This window comes from Pseudonaja textilis, chromosome 5 (assembly GCF_049901715.1).
Source record: "Pseudonaja textilis isolate UNSWEBS1 chromosome 5, rPseTex1.2, whole genome shotgun sequence".
NCBI lineage: Eukaryota > Metazoa > Chordata > Lepidosauria > Squamata > Elapidae > Pseudonaja > Pseudonaja textilis.
The window spans coordinates 304,012-324,069 of record NC_141994.1 but is presented as its reverse complement, the minus strand read 5'-3'; the positions used below and the strand labels follow the sequence as shown (position 1 = coordinate 324,069).

Sequence of the window (20,058 nt, the reverse complement as noted above, 5' to 3'; positions counted from 1 at the left end):
ACACAAACTCTCATTGACATGCAAAGGTTGGGTGGGTCCAATAGGTCCGTTTCTTCTTCTTCAGTCGGAAGGAATTGTCACCTACCTGGAGTCCGTTTCCATCTTGAGGCTCTTGAGGAAGAGGATTTGCATGCAGGATGGGGGAACAGACCTCTAGGTCCTCCCCAACAGAGGCCTTTCCCGGGGCACAGCTGGCCTCCTGTCCAGCCAAAAGGGAAGGGGAGAAAGGGGAGCTCTCCAAAACTGCTCCAGCCTGAGCATAGAGGGGACATTTGGTTCTGAAAGTCCATACAACAGAATTAGTGGGCTCTTTTTTTCTGAACGTAACTCAATCACACCTCAGGATGGGAGCGAAGGGGGCTTTTAAGCTCCAGGCCCGGAGACTTCACCATTCCTCTCAGTTCAGATCTTTGCTTTCTGCTTCACTTCCCCCGCAGGCTCCCTGTTTCAGGCACCCTGAGAAGATCAGGTTCAGAAGGGGGGCATCCACAGGAGTTCAAAAAGCCCCACCAGCTGCCACACAGTTGCAGCCAACCCCTGTTCATTGTTCTCGCTCGCTCTCTACGCACACACTTACCCTTAAACATGAGTAAAATAAAGGAAATAAACGAAGGTTCAACTCCGTGAGAGTTTTTATGTCTTGCGGGATGTTCAGTACCTGCCATCTCTATTCTGACATTTTTATTACATTTTGCAACTTATCCTTTTCATTCCAAACATGTGAATTTTATTTGCTTTAAGCCACATCTTTATGTGCAAGTTCGTCTGGGCACCCTTGGGTTTCTCAAAATTTCCAGCTGATAGTCTATAAAGTATAAAAGCCACATCTTTGAAAACCCCTGGCTGTCGTGTTGTTACAAAGAAAGTTTGCAATTGCTGTGGACTTGTACTCTAAAGTTTTGTTTTTAGAAAGCTAAAGAAGCTGGGAAGCCTTTTAATTAAATCAGCACCTGAGCCAGATGACAAACCCACTGATTGGGAGCCCTGTAGGCGCTAATGTAATATAAATAACAACGGTGAACCTCTGCCAAACATGTGGCTCTGCTTGGTGTCTGAAAAAGAACAGTTCTGGGCAGGTTTGTGTGTGTGTGTGTGTGTGTGTGTGTGTGTAAGACGCATCAGAGAACCATTCTTTTTTGCCTGTATTTTAATTTTTATCATCATCAATGCAGGCTTTAGAGCGCCCATGGAAGAGACCCTCTGCAGCTCAGGTGAACTGGGAGGTCCGGGGTGCTCTCTGAGCTTGGTGGTTTCCTTGTTTTTCCTTGCCTTCTTGCAGGTGGAGATGTTGTCTTCTCACTGGTGGTTGCTTCATTAGGCTGCTGTTTACTGCTTGCTTGATTGTTTGCCAGGTGTTGCTCCCAGTGGAAACCTTTGCTACTCTGGGTGTTGGTTGCTGGTGAGAAGGTCTTTTTGACTCTTCTGGTGTGTAAGCGTGAACACTGATTTGTCTGAGTGCCAAACTTCTAGGAATTCCCGACTGTTTTGGGATTTAGCTTGGCTTAGGGTGCTCACAGTTTCTAAGGTGAAATTATGGTTGATTCTGTCCATGTGTTGTGAGATTAAGGACTTTATGATGTATCTTCTGAGTACTGGTTGGTGTACATGGACCTTCCCTGCTAGTATGTCCTACATAGTGACTGTAAGAGTCTTTACAATGTTGTAAAAGCTCTTGGTTTAGGATTGTTATCCTAAGGGAAATAATTTGTGGAAATTTTGTCAGAAACCTGGACATCATCACAGAAGGACAATTTGCTAAGGGCCTGATGAGATTTGCATGATTCATTTAATGATGTATTACTGCAATTTACTACTGTGGTTTGCTGGTCTTTAATAAAGTTTTGTTGTTGTTATTGTGGTCTGCATAAATGCTAAATTACAGCAGGCTCCAACGACAGTCGTCTGTACCAGTGGTGGGAATCAAAAATTTTTTATTACCAGTTCTGTGGGCGTGGCTTGGTGGGCGTGGCAGGGGAAGGAGACTGCAAAATCCCCAGTCAGAGGTGGGATTGGCCGGTTCTCTGATCTACTCAAAATTTCTGCTTGGGTTCTCCAGAACTGGTCAGAACCTGCTGAATCCCACCTCTGGTCTGTACTGAGAGCAGCCCTGTCCAAGTGGACGTTGAAGGTGCAGGGCATAGAAAATATCTTTTAGTAGTAGCTAAGGATAAGCACTCGTTGAATTCATTAAACATGAATTAGATCTGGTGGGTAAGGCACCCGGGCTAGAAAGCAGGAGACGGTGGGTTCTGGTTCCGCCTCCCCTTAGGTATGAGGGCCAGCTGGGTGACTTTGGGCCAGTCTCTCTCTCTCTCTCTCAAACCACGATGCCAGGCTCAGGTGACAAGGGGGTAAATCAACACCTGCTTCAACCAATGGATCAACTCTCAGTTAACCAGAAAAAAGTAGATCCTGCACTTCTGGAAAAAAAATGCTGGGGAAAACCCTGCAGCTTTTCATTCATTTCATGACGTGTATGAAGAAGCAGGACTAGAAGCAACAGCAACAGAAGCTACAGAATAGGGGGGGATAAAGAAGGCCCCGTCACATCTGGACTGTTGGCAAGTGGGCCCGGAAACCCAGTTTGATCATGGCTTGAGTTCGCCAGGCCAGCCACTTTGCAGCCATGTTCTCTCGTTGCAGAACGAAGCCAAAGGCTCAGTGGGAAAATTTTCCTTTACCACATTTGGAATTCATTCTCCCCAATGATCCCCATTCAACAAGCGCTTGTCTCCCAGAGAAGCCACGGGTGCAGCCACGGGTGCCTGGCAGCTCAGAAACATTGGCCATCCATCCATCTAAATCTGGATCCGTTTGTATGTTCCTGGAGGTTTGGCTAGCCTTAAAAGCAAAGTATACCTAGTAAGATTAAGGTTTCCGGTATTATACCATTCACACCAGGGGAAAAGTAAGGGCTCTTTGTTTTTCCAGCCTCATGCACCGTTTATCAAACACCCCCCCCCTCCCCCAGGAAGGGAGCTGTAGAAAGAGGGTGGTTAGGTTTCAATCCTTTGCTGGCACCCTGCGAGAATTCTAGCTTTAGGTACAACCTTTATGCCCTCATTTCTGCCTGTTTCACTAAGTCTAAAGTCCCCTGCTCGGTTCTGTGCCGCCCGGCTCACCTGTTTTCTTTTCACACACAAACACAGATAAGTAGAAACACACATGGGGTGCTAGTGCTAGTATTGTCTACATAGCTGACTGCCATAGGTTAAAGATTTTAAAATACAGTTTTAGCAGTTTTCAAATAGCTTTAAAAATCAGTGCAGTGCTAATTTGGCTCACGTGGGACCTGCTCAAAAGCTTTCTGGGAAGAAGAAGCAAATGATGGTTGGAACTCGAATGAAAGAAACAAAATTACCAAGCACATCTAAGTTATATTGAAGTAACCAAAAATTATTTACAATCCCCAAGGCCTGTCACAACTTTTGAGCACCCCTAAGGTCTGGAAATTGTTTGGAAGTTGAAAAATCTGAGATGTCAAGAGTGCAGGTTGTGCAGACTTAAAAAAATTAATTCAGAAAAATTGCTTTGAGCCTTGTGTGAGGAATGGGCAGCTCAACAAGGCAACTTTCTGCCAGTTTTCAGAGTTTTGTGGCTGAAAACTGTTGTTGCAGGAGGATGTTTATGTTCGAGTAACAACAAATATAACTTTAAAGCAGCTGCAACCTCTTGTTTTCAAACTGAAATCTGGAAAAACGGTACAAAGCTTTAACGAATAGCAGAAGTCCAAAAACATTTCTGCAACATACTTGTGAATTGTGCACTCCCTTTATTTGGATGTAGAGGCGGGCCAAGAGGTAATTAGAATTACAGCTACATATATAGTTGATAAAAAACCTTCATCTTTTTTTGCCCCCAAATGGTTCAGAAGTGCGTGCGCTGACACCTCTCTTTTTATCCCAACCTTTCTCCTCTTTCCTTTTTCTCTCCAGGTGCCATTTGGTCACCTCAGAGGTTCAAGGGGGGGGGGGCCCTCCTGCCTTTCCCGGTTCTATCAAATAAGGCAAAGGAGGTGGCAAATAAACTGAACCAAGAAATAAACACAGTGATGGAAAAATACAACTTGCAGCTAATCAAGCTAACTAAGCTAGAGAGAATGATTGCTCAGAAGGAGCCCTTTCCTAAAGAGGAAGGCCTCAATCCGCCTTCCGGGGGATTCTCAGAAGAGTGGAGGCGTTTCCCTCGGAGGAGAGGCTGGGAGCCCACAGAGCCTCCAGAAGCTTCTCCCGATCCCCAAGGTTGGTCTTCCAGCTGAGCAAAGGAGGAGGAGAAATTGATGGGCCTTAGGCTCTCTCTGCCCCCTTGTGACAGGTCTCTCAGGGAGGAGGCACGGCCTGACCCAGCCTCCGCGGGAGGATTTCTGCTCCCAGGACTTCGTGGCCGTGGGAATTGAACAGCCAACTGCCTCAGCTGAGGGTCTGTGTGGGATGGGAAACAGGGAGGAGAATTGCACAGAGAAGGGTCTGGAGGGGTGGCTGTCCCAGGAATGCCACTCCTCTCCCAGCCTGGTCACTCTTGCTGAGTCCAGTCTCCGGACTGGAGCTCTCCCTCTGTGGAAACTGGGGCCGTTTGCAAAGTCATCCGTTCCTGGCAACAGCCTGATTATCAACCCGGAGTGCGTAGAAGGGCAACAGTCGGATTAGTGCATGTGGCACCAAGGCGCAGGGAGAGCCTGGGAGGGAGTTTGCCCAAGAGGGACCAGGGCGTGAAGGGAGGGAAGCAAACGCTCCTTCGGAGGCGCCGTGGTGGAGGTCAAGGGCGATCAGACCGCAGCGCATGGGCCACGAAGGAGAGGGGTGAGGAGGAAAGCCCTTGGCTCCCAGGGGGAGGCCCAGAAATCAAACCACCTGACTGAGGAAGCTCCGTTATGGGGCACACATGCAGCCCCCTTAAGCCGCCAGTCCTGTTCAAGCAGCAGCCCACTTCCCCACTGGGGAATCCCAGGTTTGGAGAGCCCCGTGGCTTCCGACTGCAAACAAGTGGGCATAAAATTGCAATTCTAACATAGCTTCAGGCTCTGGGGGCTGTTGCAAGGTTTACCAAAGAGAAGATACTGTATTCCCCAACTGCTCAAATTGCTAGCTACCTGCTATATTAAAATAATTATGAAAATAATTCCACACATCATTCATTCTGCAAGTTAGCTAAAGGTGTATATATCATTCATTTCTTTTGTGTTTTTAGGGGTTCTTTTGTTATTGCATAATTTCATTGAATGTATTGAGGTTGGTGTGATTTTATGGAAAGAAAGGTGTTTTTTAATATAGTTCCTTCTTTGGAGTATGGATTATTATCCGATAGTAGAGATATAGATGCTTCAGGTCTCCCCATAATTCTCCTGAGTGAATCCAAACGAGATTTCCAAGCTCTATACGGTACTTTAGCACCGACCCGGGGGAGGGCTGGGGAATTCTGGGAGTCGAAGTCCACACCTCTTCAATGATACTGGAGAGGAACATTAGATGCAACTGTGGCTTGTTCCTGGAAAGCCCCAGCATCCTTTGCAGGTCCTGCATGTGCTCCACCAGCCCTCTTGTGTGCAAGTGCACTCATCTTGATTGGCCAGGAGATCAAAGGCTCCCACCAGGGTCCCATGCAGGAAATCAGAGGACAGGAATGAGAAGAGAAGAAGTAGGAATCGGATGGAAAACATCTCGCGGGAAGTGATAGAAGGAAGATACGGGGGTGGAGAGGCAAGTAGCGTGAGCTTTGAAGAGTCCGAGTGCTGCCTCAGAGGAAGAGGGCAGGGAGCCCCGTCTCTCTCTAGACTTTTCCATTGTGGTCTGACAGTGGTCGGAAGTTGCGCTGCTGCTGCTGCTGCACTTTCACGGCCCAGGAAGTTCACCCACAGTGGCGCTGTCAGGATGAGGCATCTGGTGATTTATTTCCTTCCCTGCACAGCTTGTCTCGGTTTTGTAAAGAAAACGTATTTTCAATTACTTTAACGGCAAGATAAATGAAGAGGGAAGAGGACAGCGTGATTACCTATCTGGAGGAATATTTCCACTTTAGAAAAATAACCCCTTCATTTCTAGCCTGTAAGAGTGCTACTTTTTCCACACAGCCAAAGAACTGGGCTGCAACAGAGAGGGATTCGTTGTTGTTGTTGTTGTTGTTTTGCAGAAACCTTCCCTGTTAGTTGTGTTATCTGGGAGGTGGGATTCCTAATTATATCTAAATAACGATTTTATTTTATATTTCCCTCTCTGTTTTGCCCTTCCTTTTTTTAAAAACCATCCTTAAGTCTCAATTTGCCCTCCCTCGTCTTTGAAAGGGGGGACTTGATCCACAGTGGGTGGGGGCTGCCAGGCTGCTGCCTGTTTTCCATTCCCTTGTTTCCCTTGCCTCCGATAGGGCGGCGGGGGGGCTGAAATGCAGAACCCCCTGGCATCAAAATGTACCCAGGACGGACAGCTGGTCAGTGAAGGTAAAGTTGCTGAGAGAGGCCTCTTCCCAGGGACGATGAGAGGCAGTTTCTCAACAGTCCCCGGTCTGCCTGACAGGACGGCGCTTCTGGGGGAACCGCCCAGGTCCTCACCTGGAGAGAAGTTCCTATTATTACCTTTATTGTCAGAGTATAACATGTGTACAATGAGAGTGGCTGAGCCTCCCTTCGTGCACCCCCCCCGACACAACTCCCAGTGAGGACAGAAGCCCCTAACCCAGTCCCATTCACATTACACCAGGTGACCTTGTTGCACAAGTCCATCCTACTATGTTGACATGAAGGTATTTTCCGTCCAGAAGTCTGACAGCCACGGGTAGAAACTGTTTTTCGGCCTGTTTGTGCAGCTGCCTATGCTTCTCTGTCTCCTACCTGATGGCAGGAGAGTGAAGAAGGACTGGCCGGGGTGTGAGTCGTCCCTGAGGATTTTCCTCCCTCTTCTAAGGCAGCGAGCCCTAGCAAGGTCATCTAGCAGTGTCAGGGAACAGCCCACGATGTTTTGTGCTATCCTCACCACCCTCTGTAATGTCTTTCTATCCATGGCTCTCAAGCCAGCATACCACTCCGTCATGCAATGTGGGAGGACGCTTTCTATGGTGGACCGGTAGAAGGAGGCCATCAGTCGTTGCTGCACTTTATTCTTTTGCAAGACCCGGAGGAAATGGAGTCTCTGTTGGGCCTTTCTGGCCACCTGGATTGTGTTGATTTTCCAGGTGAGATCTTCGCTAAGGTAGACTCCCAGGAATTTAAAGGAGGAAACTTTCCACACAGCCCCATTCAATGTAAAGTGGGGCAGGTTCCTCTCTCTTCTTCTGGAAATCAAACACCATCTCTTGGATCTAAATGTATTTTTCCAAAGGGAATCTGTTGAAATCATTTTCCCCCTTAAGCTGTTCATCCTGGATTTACTAGCAGACCAGGGCCAGCCTTCCCTCAATAATGACAAGGCCCCGGGGATTCTTCCTCTGGGGAAACGGGAGGCCAACGTACCCCGATTACAAACACTGAAAACTCACCCATATTAGAGGATCTACAAAGGTGTGAGAGTGGTAAGATTTTAAAGAATGCAGCAGGGTTTGTTCATGACAGACTTTGGTGAACTATAATTCACCTTTAAAGTACAAAGAAGAAGAGCACACCTGTAGTGACAGGAAGATGGATGGAGCGATCAGGCACCCAACTCTCTTTCCTTCTTTTTCAGGGTAATTCTGCCCAAATTAACCTCACTCCCATATACATACATACATACATACATACATACATACATTTAGCGGGGGGGAGTCAACAATATAAGAGATCCATCCATAAATAATGAAACTGCAAGCTAAAACACTGAGGTTTATTCCTCACATTTTTACTGCTAAATTAAATTGGAAATTACACATTCTGTCGACATGAATACCAAGCAGGGCTGTCATAATTGATGCAAAAACACTGAATACCAAGAAGGGTAATGAAGATTATTTTTTTGTGCTCATTTCTGCCAACTGTTGTTTCTATGCTGTGATGAATTTCAGTTACATGACAAGTTAGTGTAAAAAATAATAATGAAAGCAAAACAAAATCGTTCAAGCAGAGCTTATTTCAAACTTTACTCTGCCATGGATTTAATCTTCCTTTAATAGATTTTGTGTCAAATTTGTCTACACTAGCTGCGAAAATTAATTATAAGCTCCACAAAAATATATTCAATGTGATCCCAGATTTGTAGCTGTCTTTGTCTCTACAAAGTAGTGAACATTTAAAATGCAGCAAGGAACAGGGAGGAAATATATCTGAAATGAAACATCGGGAAGTAAAGAATCAGTGCTTAGACGGGTGTAGAAGTACTTCAAGTACTTAGACGGGTGTAGAAGGACCTCATGTCTGCTTGTCTGAGCAGAACTTCCCTTCCATCTTCCGCCTCACCTGAAAATCCTTCATGATTTCAGGTATTGATGCAAAGCCAGTTTAGTTTTTGTACTCCTGTTCAAGTGGAAGGGGTTAAGTGCATTTCCTCCCACGCTTCCCCCCACCCAGCTTTCAGTCTGTTTAGGAGTAGCACCAGTCATTCCCGTGACCGATGATCTTCCAGGGCTGAACACCCGGGTGAAGAAGTCAACAGAACGTGCGCACGTACATCTGTCTGGAGAGGTCCCTGCAGTTTTCATGGCAAGAGTTCGGAAGAGGCTTTGCCATTGCCTCCTTCCTAGAGGTGAGGGAGAGAGACTGGCTCAAGATCACCCAACTGGCTTCGTGCCTGTGGCGGAATTAGAACTCCCGGTTTCCAGCCTGATGCCTTCAGCGTCACCCCAAACTGGCTATCTGAGCATGACCAGGCCTCTTGATTCCAGTCTAGCATCTAACAGTCTCTCACCCAAGGCATTGGTGCCTCTGGGCCCAGACAAAACCTTAATGGGACTCCAACAGAGGGTCTGGGATTGAGGCTCCCAAACTGACAGGGCCAAAATGGCAGCTTCTCCGTGGACCCTTCCTAGCTACTTCTGTGAGATCCTGCATATCTCACCCAGGAGAACTACCTATTATGGAGACTACACAGGCCTCCTACACAAAAACCATCTGGGCTTCTGCTGGGATACAGAGGTAGGGTCAATAACCAGTGTATTGCCGGGCTGCCCATTGTATCACCCATGACGTCTGGCATTCATAAGCCCAATTTTAAGAAATCTTAGTTTTCTTTCAATCAAGAAATTCCAATCTTCCTTCGACAGCACCTAATTCAGACAAACCATTAGCAATAGCTCTAAAGCACTTAGACGTGTATACTGTTTCACGGTGCTTTCCAGCCCTCTCTGAGTGGCTTACAGAGTCAGCCTCTTGCTCTCGCAACCATCTGGGTCCTCATTTTACCCACCTTGGAAGGACGGAAGGCTGAGTCAACCTTCAGCCGGTCAGGAACGAACTGCTGGCTGTGGCTACTGAGCCAGCAGTAGCCGGCTCAGTAATACTGCGCTACCCAGGCTCATTGAATAGGTTGCCAAGTTTCCTGCAATGGCTACAGTTTGCAGAAGCTGGGTGACATCCTTTTTTTGTCATTAATTATTTCAGATCATTTTGTTTTCTTTTTGTTCTGTATTTTAAATTTAACAGTTGTGTTCTATTGGTATTTCTGAATTTTAAATTCTGTACGTCTCTTTTATTGGTCTGTTTTGGGGCATTCTTGTCTTTTCTGTGCCACTATAATTGCATGCAGAGCTGAAGGAAAAGGAGATGATGGTCAGTGCTGGGGGGTAAATTGCTGGTATATCTGGGAGGCAACTGAGTAGATCATACACAGGGCCCTCCTCTCTATATGGGGTGCCTGTTTCATATTGTGTGTACACCCTCAATTCTTAAGACGACAAGTGAACTATCCAGTGGGGCCCACTGAGAAACATCCCCTGAGCCACCAAAGGGACCTTTGCTACAATAACTGAATTCACCAAATTGCATGCAAAAACCCAGCAACCTTCTTCACTCCTGAAGACCAGCTGGCCCTGGCCAAATTCTTTAAGGTTCTGTGTACACCTTCAGATTTCCTCTTTGCCTTTCTTGTTGGGATTCCTAATCTCTACGTGGCAAAGAAAATTGTCTCCTTAAAATTAAACAGGCTGAGCAGCTGAGAAGAACTATTTTGTAAGGAATCTAATTTACTTGGAGAATTACATATAATTTCACACTTCATTTTTTTTCACTTCATCGTATAATTAGTCATTACCGAGAATCAAAACTATTGTTTTCTGCTTAAGAACAAAGGCCTTGAAAACTGCTAATTATACCACAGCTCAACATTTTCGCCTTTCTTTCTTCTTAATGGGCTTTTCTGAATATGGAGCTTTGCGTTTGTCAATTTTCCAAGGAAAGAAGGTTTTTTTTTCCTTCTCGTAAGAAGCATTAGAACAAAAGAAAAGATGCTCATATTACTTTGAAATATGTATACAATCTCCCTTCACTATACATCTACCAAGGAGTTTTGGCTAATTGTACATGAATGACACTCCCCCCGATAACAGCTACAACCGTTGGTTCCAAGCAAACAAATATGGTCTTGTTAATTCTATTTTTGGTCTTTCGCAATTTCTAATTCAGTAGGGCTTTTCTCAAGAATGAATCTGAAAATAGCTCCTGAATAGTGGAATATTTTGAGCCAGTATTTGCCTCAAGAGTAACTCCATGTTACTCTGAACAGAAATGGTGAGACATTTTAACAGAAGATCCACTTGATCTGATCATAATATAGGTAGAGGATTGGAGCATTAGGGTGGCTTTTCTGTTTGACTTTGGGTTGCTCAGGATTTGCGTCTTGCCTTGTATTTCCCTTAGGACTCAGACAGCCTCTAAATGGCATTTTATTTTACAACACTATTTCTTGCTTTGTTTGAAGAGAATTTTTAAAGGTCTATATCACTTTAAGTTCATATTCCCTGGAGACAGTCTTTGATTTTAGTCAGATGTTTCGTATTGCACTAGTTCATGAATAGATGCAAGCTTTCTTGTTAATGTGCTTTTTAGGTTGATATTTGGATTTATTACTTCAACACTTGTTTGTAGCATTTAAACATTCACTCCATTGGACTGAAATAATATAAAACACATGAGCTAATAATTTTAAAATGAATTATCTTAATTGTTTTGGTAGTGACCTACAAGTTTTAGCCTTCTGGCAGATAGTTTTCCATAAAAGAGTTTTCCCTCATTAAAATGTTTTGGGAGATTTACATGCTGATATATATATGCGTGTGGGTATCTCCTCGTAGTTTTGAGAGGAGTATTTTGTTTGCTTTTTCTTTAATCATTGCAACAGAAAAAGAAATGCTCCAGGGCAGAACAAAGAGTTCAACAGGATACTGATGGTGGACAAGGAGGCAACTTCTCCTTCATAGGCGATTTAGTTATGGGGAGTGGGAACTGGGGTCTGCCCACCCCTGGCAAGGAGAGGGAGGAGATGGCATCTGCTGGCCAGAAGACCATCTTCATCATCATCCATCATCCATCATCATCACCACCACCACCACCACTGCAACGATAAACAATTACGTCTTGCTTGCTTCCCCGCACCCCGCCTTGGTTTTTAGTATTTCTTTCCCTCCCTTAAACTTAGCCGAGTTCTATTTCCAGCCTCTGCCCTGAGATCAGAGGCCGGCTGGAGCTGAGAAAACTCACCAGCCTGCTCTTAAAAGCAACTGGTGGCTTCATCCTCCTTTGATCAGGCTTAATCATGTCGAAGAAGGGTTGGTGTTGCTTTAAAAAACGCCTTTGTTATTTTTAGCACACTTCACCACAGATTGAAACTGGGGAGGGGACAGATTTTGTCAACTCTGTAATTCTAACATTGTTTTATTGGGTTGGTTCTTTTTTAATACATATCAATCAATTGTCTTCTCCGCAGTCTAGTGTGGTTGATGAAAGCTGATGTATAATTGGCAGCTCCTTACTCCTGCTGTAGTCTACTTTGATAAATTGTTCTACAAATCTCTCTCTCTCTCTCTCTCTCTCTCTCTCTCTCTCTCTCTCTCTCACACACACACACACACACACACACACACACAGACACACAGTTTAACAAGATCAGGATTAAAGGGAGTGAAATGGAAAGTTGCTGGAAACAGAGCCGAAGTGGGATTCCCACCCCCCAAAATAATCTGATTGGCCATATAGAGAAAAGAGACCTGATGAAAGAGAAGTCTGGATAAAAGAAGTTTTGTTGTTTTTAGCCTTATTTCACTTTTCTATTTGACTTTTTAATGGCTAAAGATTTATGTTATTCATATGGATGTTGCTTTTGTGGTTTTATTTGACTGGCTATTGCTTTTGTGATCTTGTGAAAGGGGTACAATAGAAACTCTTCAATAAACAACCAAATAAGTCTTTTCATGGTGGAGAAGATTCTTAAAAGCCTCTGAAATGCACAAAACAATCTTTACCACAAACCACATACCCCAAATGTTGAAGGAAGGTTGCTTAGAACACTCAACAGCCCATCAAGATCAAACAGAGCAGGGCAAAAATGGGGCCACTAAGCTTGCCGGCTGAAACACCCTATATAGATTTGGAGCCATTCAGTTTCTGTAAGTTCAAGAGAAGAGACAGATCAGAGCTAAGGAGCCCATCTGCTTAATAATGCCGTCCTATACAGAAGTGCTCAAAAATAAATGGTGCATAAGGGAATTAAACTTACCTACTGTAAAGATGGGTTTGCAACCTACCTGGTGTCTCATTTGTTTTCTTCTGTTGTGTGTAAGCAGATTCCAAGTGTTATTTGTAATTCTCATTACAAAAAGCTTTTATACAGCCCTGAAGATGTTACCTAGTTGGGTAACAAAAACTCTGCAAGGAAACAACCAAGCTCAGAGAGCATCAAGAACGCCATAATTTGTACTTATGTTTTTACATGCATTATATGTCTTGAAGAAACCCATATAAATCCATGAAAATCATATTATTTATATTCGTACTATGAGAATTCAGTCCAATTTAGAATAGTTTTTTAAAAAAATCTTATGTACATAGAAACTTTTCCTCTCAATTCCTTAGCGCTTAAATCATAGTCAGATTCTTCTCAGACTTAAAATTGAATTAATGAGAAGTGAACTCCTCAAAAAGAATGTTTATTTTCCCACACACTTGAAATTATCTTACAGTATTTGCTGTCTCTTCGGCCAGGGAAATGTAAGATCAATTTTAGAACTGAATATGAAGCATTGCATAGTCCTGAAAACTTCATCCATTTCTTTCCAGGTCATTTATATCAATCATGGTTGAAATAACGTCCAAGAATATGGTGAAAGTTAAATATATAGGGGAATAAACAAACTCCAGGAAGTTGGGCACTGTTGGGCTTTAGTGCTTAGTGCTGGGCTTTTGAGTTTGGTAATCAAGTTCTAGAGAAGAAATTTCCAGATGTTTCATCAGCTAAATCCTCAGAGGCAAATGGTCTATAGAAACTTCTCATCTAGACCAGGATCACTAAACTCTGAAGCTCAGCAATACCCTGGAGATACTGGCCATGAAAGCCAACAGCAGTCAATTCCAGAAAACTCTAGAGTTTTGGAGAAACGTCATTGTGAACTTCATCACCAGAGTTTGAAAGATCCTAAGGTTCTGTGTGAAAACACCTGATGCTCAATATAAACTTTGCATTTCCTTTACAGATCCCAGGTTTATTACTGCTCATTTGATCCCTGAAAGTGACAATCCAGAAGATGACAAGATATATTTTTTCTTCCGAGAAAATGCAATCGATGGGGAACATTCTGGAAAAGCCACACATGCCAGAATAGGACAGATATGTAAGGTATAAATCATGTCAGGTGCAAAAAAATAGGTCTGAAATAAAGTACCCCTTTGAAATCTCATGGCCATAATAAATATATTTATCTGTCTACTATTTATTTGTTCATTCCTTTATTCAATTCATATGGTCTCCCAATTCAATTTTTATGCTAATTCTGCTCATCTTGGCTTGGTGGTAGCAAAGCCATTGGAGAATTCCTGTGATGAAGAACTCCAGAGTAACTTGTGCTCTGATGTTCTGCTTGCCCTTACTCTGGAGGCATTCCTCCAGTGTAGAGAGTCTCCCACGTGGACATTAGGCAAAGCAGAAGTCAAGTCTTAAAATTGTAATTTTAGGTGTCACAATCAGGAGGGAGACAAACAGGAGGCTCTTAAAATTCTGGTGTGAAATTTTTATTTGATAGAATGACTTTGGAGGACATAGAAGCCTTGTCAACAAGTGGACAACTTTTTTGAAAGCACGGTTGATGTGTTCTGTGCCAGGACCTAATGGCATCGACACCCATTTCGACGAACTCCGTAAGTGACAGAGCCAGTTGTGAATACAGATTTATTCTCTGGTCAGCTACTGTATTTGTTTTATTAAGAATTGACCAAGTTGCCTTTCCTTCTTCCTTTTCTTGACAGAGGATGTGTTTCTAATGAACTCAAAAGATCCTAAAAACCCAATAATCTATGCAGTCTTTACCACTTCCAGGTATGTTGCTTGCTGCTCTGTTTATACAGGACCTTACAGGGTGTGGCTGTTTGGGGAAGCTTCCTTTGTTAGGTGGGGCTTGGGGAAAAAAGGGAGGCATTTTCTTAACCTTTGAACTGGGAGAATCCAGGCAATGTTGATAGGTTCATGAACTGTAGTTTTCTTATGGAAAGTCATAAAAAGAGTGTGGACAGTACAGTGCATGGATCATAGACAGATGCTGTATCACACAAATTTCACATTGTCTTGTTTCATTGCCAAGATATACATTCTGTTGAGGTAATTCCCCATTAGGAGAATGAGCGCATACAGGGAGACGTAGTGAGAGCAGTGAAGAATAACACACAAACAGCACACAGATACACTGTAGAGTAAATGTAAGTTTTTACTTCCAATAAACGTTTGGGATGTTGGGAGAATACAGTACACTAGAAGCAACACCAAAGGGGTTTTTTGGAAGATTCGTGAGGTCAATTGGTTGTGTGGCTTTCCATGACTCAAGGGAACTGAACCTGAAAGCCATCTTTCCATGTACCCAGAGTGATATGGGAGCAGGACCAGTAAGGCTCACTGGTTTAAGTGAAAAAGAAATCTGGGGGGGTGGGAACCAGAGCAACGGCAAACAAGCAAGCAGGCAGACAGAAACGAGGATAATGCTGTGTCCATGCGGGTCATGGGGACGTTCCTGAAACCTTCTTAATTTAGAAAATGAAATGCCTCAACTTTTTTTCTTCTGCTTTTCCCCAATGCTAGCAATATCTTCAAGGGCTCTGCTGTCTGTATGTACAGCATGGCCGACGTGAGGCGGGTGTTCCTGGGCCCCTACGCCCACAGAGACGGCCCCAATTACCAGTGGGTCCCTTACCAAGGACGGGTGCCGTACCCTCGGCCAGGAACCGTAAGTGCGCTTCCTACTGGAGAATCGGGGGAGCAGAAGGGTTACTTGGTGTTGAGTTGGGACATCAGGAATAACTTTAACTAAATGGAATTGGGGGAATTGGCCCCCCATTTAAACCATAGCTTTTAGGAAGTCCTCTGCTTGAAGGTAGGGTGATAGCCTTTTGAAGGCAATAATCCTACAAATTATATATTTTATGCAAGAGATGGCCTTTTAAAAGGTCTGTGCGACTCTTGCTGCTCTCCCCTTTATCATATTTCTACCCCTACCACCTTGCTTTCGAGGAGCCTTTAGGGCCAACTTTTCCAGAAAATACATTTTTTTCGTGGAAAACTAGCCTGAAATTTAGATGAAATAAGAATGTCTGTAGCTGAGCACGGAGCAGGGTTGTTGTGCTCACCTGGTGCCTCAAAATGGGATGACAGACAGCTGGCACAATACAGTCGACAAGTTAGGTTTTAATTTGACTCTATAGAAAAGGTTGAAAGCAAGCCGTCTTTTGGAGCTGAGCGTGACTCAAAGGTACTTTATGGACTTAATCAGAAATTGTCCTGGCAGCAATATGGAAGTGATTTGCTACTGTATTATTCTGGGTTGTTGTTTTTGTTGTTTTTAACTTCCCAGGCTCCTTAGTTGTGGTCTCTCTCCTAAGCCCAAAACAAAGCTGCTTCCCAGTGGGAGACAACCAAGTTCCACAGTGTTGTTTGCTTACTATTAGACTATTAGACCTCTTTAAGTCATTGAGTAATGGGAACCCTTTCGACAGAGCATCCAGGTGCAAAGAGTTAAGCTCAGCTGGAGAACTGGCCGGCAGAGTAGAAAGGCTGCCTATCAATCCCATCAGTCAGTCGAATCCAGAACAGTTGAGCCACTTGTGGTAAACACCAGAAGCAAGGTTGGGTTTCATCTTGCACATGAGAGGCATGGGAAGAGAAAATGCCTGCTTTGGGAAGTCCCACTGTGTTTTTATTATACATTTAACATTTAATGAGCATCTACTTGCTTGTAAATTACAAAACTGGATCATTTAAATTACAAAATTGGGTCATTGAACAAATGAAAAAAATTCAGAACATTAGCCACACATGCTCTTGCAGGTGGCTCTCCCACTGTCTGGTCAATACCTCCTTGTGCTTCTAAATGACTTTCCTTGTTCAATCCTCTCCATGCACATTAATCCACTCCAATTAATCATTATCTAATTAATGCAAGCAATCCGTGTTGCACTCCATCTGGAAAATTAGGGTCTGCCTTGGGGACGGGCTGTGTGGAATCCCCTTAAGCAGGGAAGAGCTGCAGGGAGAAGCCTGGAAAAGGGGACCGTTCCCCCTGTTCTGGCTGCGTAAGTGCTGAAATGGGGCTCCGGAGTTCTCCAAGGAAGGGCAGCCTCTGTGTCTTTAACCGCATTTGGTCTGAAGTTCTCCCAGCTTTGATAGTCACCAACAGATAGGAACATTGCAATGTTGCTAAAATAAACATTGGCTATCTCAGTATGAACTGATGCCCAACACTTAATAAAACATACAGAACTGGCTTGCTGGACTCTTCTACCTCTTTTTCTTTTTGTTAGAAGGCTTAGAAATTAGACTTAGAATAACTTTACTGTCACTTTACACATACACTAATCAGCATACTGTTCTGACCCAAACCCTTTTCCAAGAAGACAAACAATAACCAAAGGGAACAGAAACCTTTTAATGATTCTTACAAATCTCGGGTTAAAAGACTGCTGCAAACTAATTAGCTTTGATAAGCACAAACCTCACCCAAACTGTGCGAGACTGCCAAGAATCACATATAAGAAATATTTCACAACACAAGAGTCTTCAAATACCAACTTGAGATACTGTAATGTCCACAAGGCTGAGTTTCAAAACATCTTTGCTTTCTGCAAAGAACATCCGATTCACAGCTGGCTTTTATCTTCTTGAAGGAGGGGCCATTACCTTGCAGCCTTACTCCCGAGTCGCCCATGCTGTTGCAATTGCTCTTTCCTGCAAGGAGCCCTGCACTTGGCACAGGCTCCTCGGTAACCTCCTCATCGCTGCTGCCAGCCCCCACAATCTCTGAAGGCAGCACTCCCTAATGGTCCTGGCCCCTCATCTGAGTCCTCGCTCTCCTCAGCTGTCCACACCTACTGCCAGCTAACCACAACACATACATTAAAATGAAGTTTCATTGTATATAGCTCTCACGGGGTCACTCCCTTCAATATACACTACATAAACATGACAAGGAATAAAGGAATAAAGGAATAAATAAAATTTAGGAAGATATGTATTTGTGGGTGGTATATAGGTCAATATGTGTATGATTAATTTTATCTCGGATGAACTAAGACAATGTCTGTAGTTATATTTTTCTGAATTGATCAAGATTATTATCTAATTATAAGAGTCAGTTTGGTGTAGTGGTTGAGGCATCAATCTAGAACCCAGGAGGCCAGGAGTTCTAGTCCTGCCTTGGCAGCAAAGCCTGCTGGGTATCCTTGGGCCAGCCATTCTCTTTCAGCTCAAGGAAGGAGGCAAGGGCAAATTGTTTTCAAAAAAGTTTCTTTTGTCAAGAAATCTACGGGCTTGTGTCCAAGAAGCATCCAAGAGTCAGACATGATTGAACAAAAGGGGGAAGCATATTTAATTATATGTTGCCTTTCAAGCAGTATATACACATTAGGAATTCAGAAATTGCCAAGCACGTTGCAAGAGTTGCACATTTGAATTCATAAAGGGAGCAAGCCTAGCAATTTAGTTTGAAACTGATTGAATCCAAATTCCAAATTGGATTAACTTCCCTAACACAAGTCATATTACTAAATCAAATTGGCCTCCACAGTGATTCGGCTTCTTAGAAAGACCTTGGCACGCAGTCGCAATAGTAAATGGGCCTCTTGAGCATCTGAGCTGCTGCTGGATGCCACCTGGAGAGCTGGAGAAGCAGAGTAAAATGGGGCATTCCCCCCCCCCCCCTGGTCTGGGTGCCGCCTTCCTGCTGACGATCTCGTGTTCTTCCCACTAGTGTCCAAGTAAGACTTTCGGAGGCTTTGACTCAACCAAGGACTTGCCCGATGAAGTCATCACGTTTGCAAGAAGCCACCCGGCCATGTATAACCCTGTCTTTCCCATCAACCATCGGCCCATTATGATCAAGACAGATTTGGACTATCAGTTCACGCAAATCGTGGTTGATCGCGTAGACGCAGAAGACGGCCAGTACGACGTCCTGTTCATCGGCACAGGTGAGGCTGACTGATATTCACCTGTTTCATCTGGCAAACCTGCTAGGAAGTGAAAGGCAAAAACAATACCAAAGTCTGCACACCCAGTGAGAAAACCGGGGGAGGAGCAGAAAAGGGAGGAAGATCCCACTTGTGTCCTTCCTTCTGGAAGGGCCCCCCGTGTGCCTACATTGAAACTTTTGGGGGGGGGAGGTTCTTTGAGCAATGGGTTAATTAAAAGGGAAGGGTGCTAAAGCATGAGAACTAAGCAAACATTTCAACGCACAAAGCGGGTTGTTTTCCCCTGAGAAAACGCTGATCTAAACCATCTTACATCATAAGTGTATGAATATCAAACATCTATTAGGGCAATGTCATTTATGTGGTGATGTGGCTCAGAAAATGGATACAAATCATTGGGATTGTTTTAACTGATTTCATTTCATGCTCCAGTTCCATTCAAAGAACTGAATAGAATCAGGTCAATTGGATTTTGCTGCCCAGATCAATTGGATAGTTGTCCTGGGAGGCCTCGGAGCTCCCTTCCAGCCCTGAGGCTCCAGAAGGGCCTTTCGAGCCAGGAAAATGGGAGGCCGCTTCTCTCTCCTCTGGGGGCAGGGAAAGGCAACAGCGCCTGTGCGGGGATCTGCATGGAGGCCGACCTCACAGGGTCCAAGGGCTGGCCGGAAGGGTTGCTCTCCAGAGCGGTTTTGCAGGAAACAGATTCCCAGTGGCCAACTACATAACAAAATCAGGGTTTCAGAATACGTGTTGACCCCGTAGGCCTACCGATTTAACTATGATTTATGATAAACCACCTATCACTTTGTTGTTTGTATGTACACTGCGAGCGTCTGCACGGGAGACAAATTCCTTATGTGTCCAGTCACACTTGGCCAATAAAGAATTCCGTTCTGTTCTCTTCCACTCCATTCAGTCCTTACTTGCTTATATTGAAGCAGGGGCCCTTGTGCTCTTAGGTATCTGGGTTTAGAATTGCGGGCTAAATTAATAGGCTAAAATGAATTCTTACACAAACAAAGGTTTGTTTCATCTTCTCCAGCAAATGCACCTTTTAGTCCCTCCCATCTGCACTTGTAACTTAATGGGGAAGTAAAGAAAGATCATCCAGTGCACTCTGGGTCCGTCCGCTGTCAGCACACGGGCGTTCATCACACTACGTCTCTCCTGTAAATTAAGTTATGCACCAAACACTTTTCTGGTCTGAGAAGAAAGGACTGATTCAGTGGCATGGAACTGCTTGCAAAATTACTCAGCTGAAGAAGCTGATCCTGAAGGCAGATAAAGTTTCATTTCAGATGCTCAGGGCTCTAATATGTAATGTGTTGTAATTTGGACCGACGTTATAAAATAATCATCACGGAATTTCCTTAAAATATGCAGGAACACATCCCACCGCGATCCCTTCTGCTATCAGAAAATGTTTTAGGAATAGGATTCTCTCCCTGCCGCTCCTTCATTTCAGAAAATGAATCGTCTTTTCATCCCTGATTCCCACAGATCGGGTA

At 44.1% G+C, this 20,058-nt stretch overlaps 1 protein-coding gene across 1 annotated transcript in view; it reads left to right on the top strand.

The window, feature by feature from the left end:
• The window catches only part of SEMA3A (semaphorin 3A), a 140,724-nt gene that overhangs the window by 106,348 nt on the left and 14,318 nt on the right, over positions 1-20,058 (top strand). The window contains exons 7-11 of the mRNA XM_026713110.2: positions 13,579-13,721; positions 14,125-14,239; positions 14,348-14,417; positions 15,171-15,315; positions 18,331-18,550. Of these exons, the coding sequence (XP_026568895.1) occupies positions 13,579-13,721; positions 14,125-14,239; positions 14,348-14,417; positions 15,171-15,315; positions 18,331-18,550 (693 nt within the window). The remainder of the gene's footprint in view (positions 1-13,578; positions 13,722-14,124; positions 14,240-14,347; positions 14,418-15,170; positions 15,316-18,330; positions 18,551-20,058) is intronic.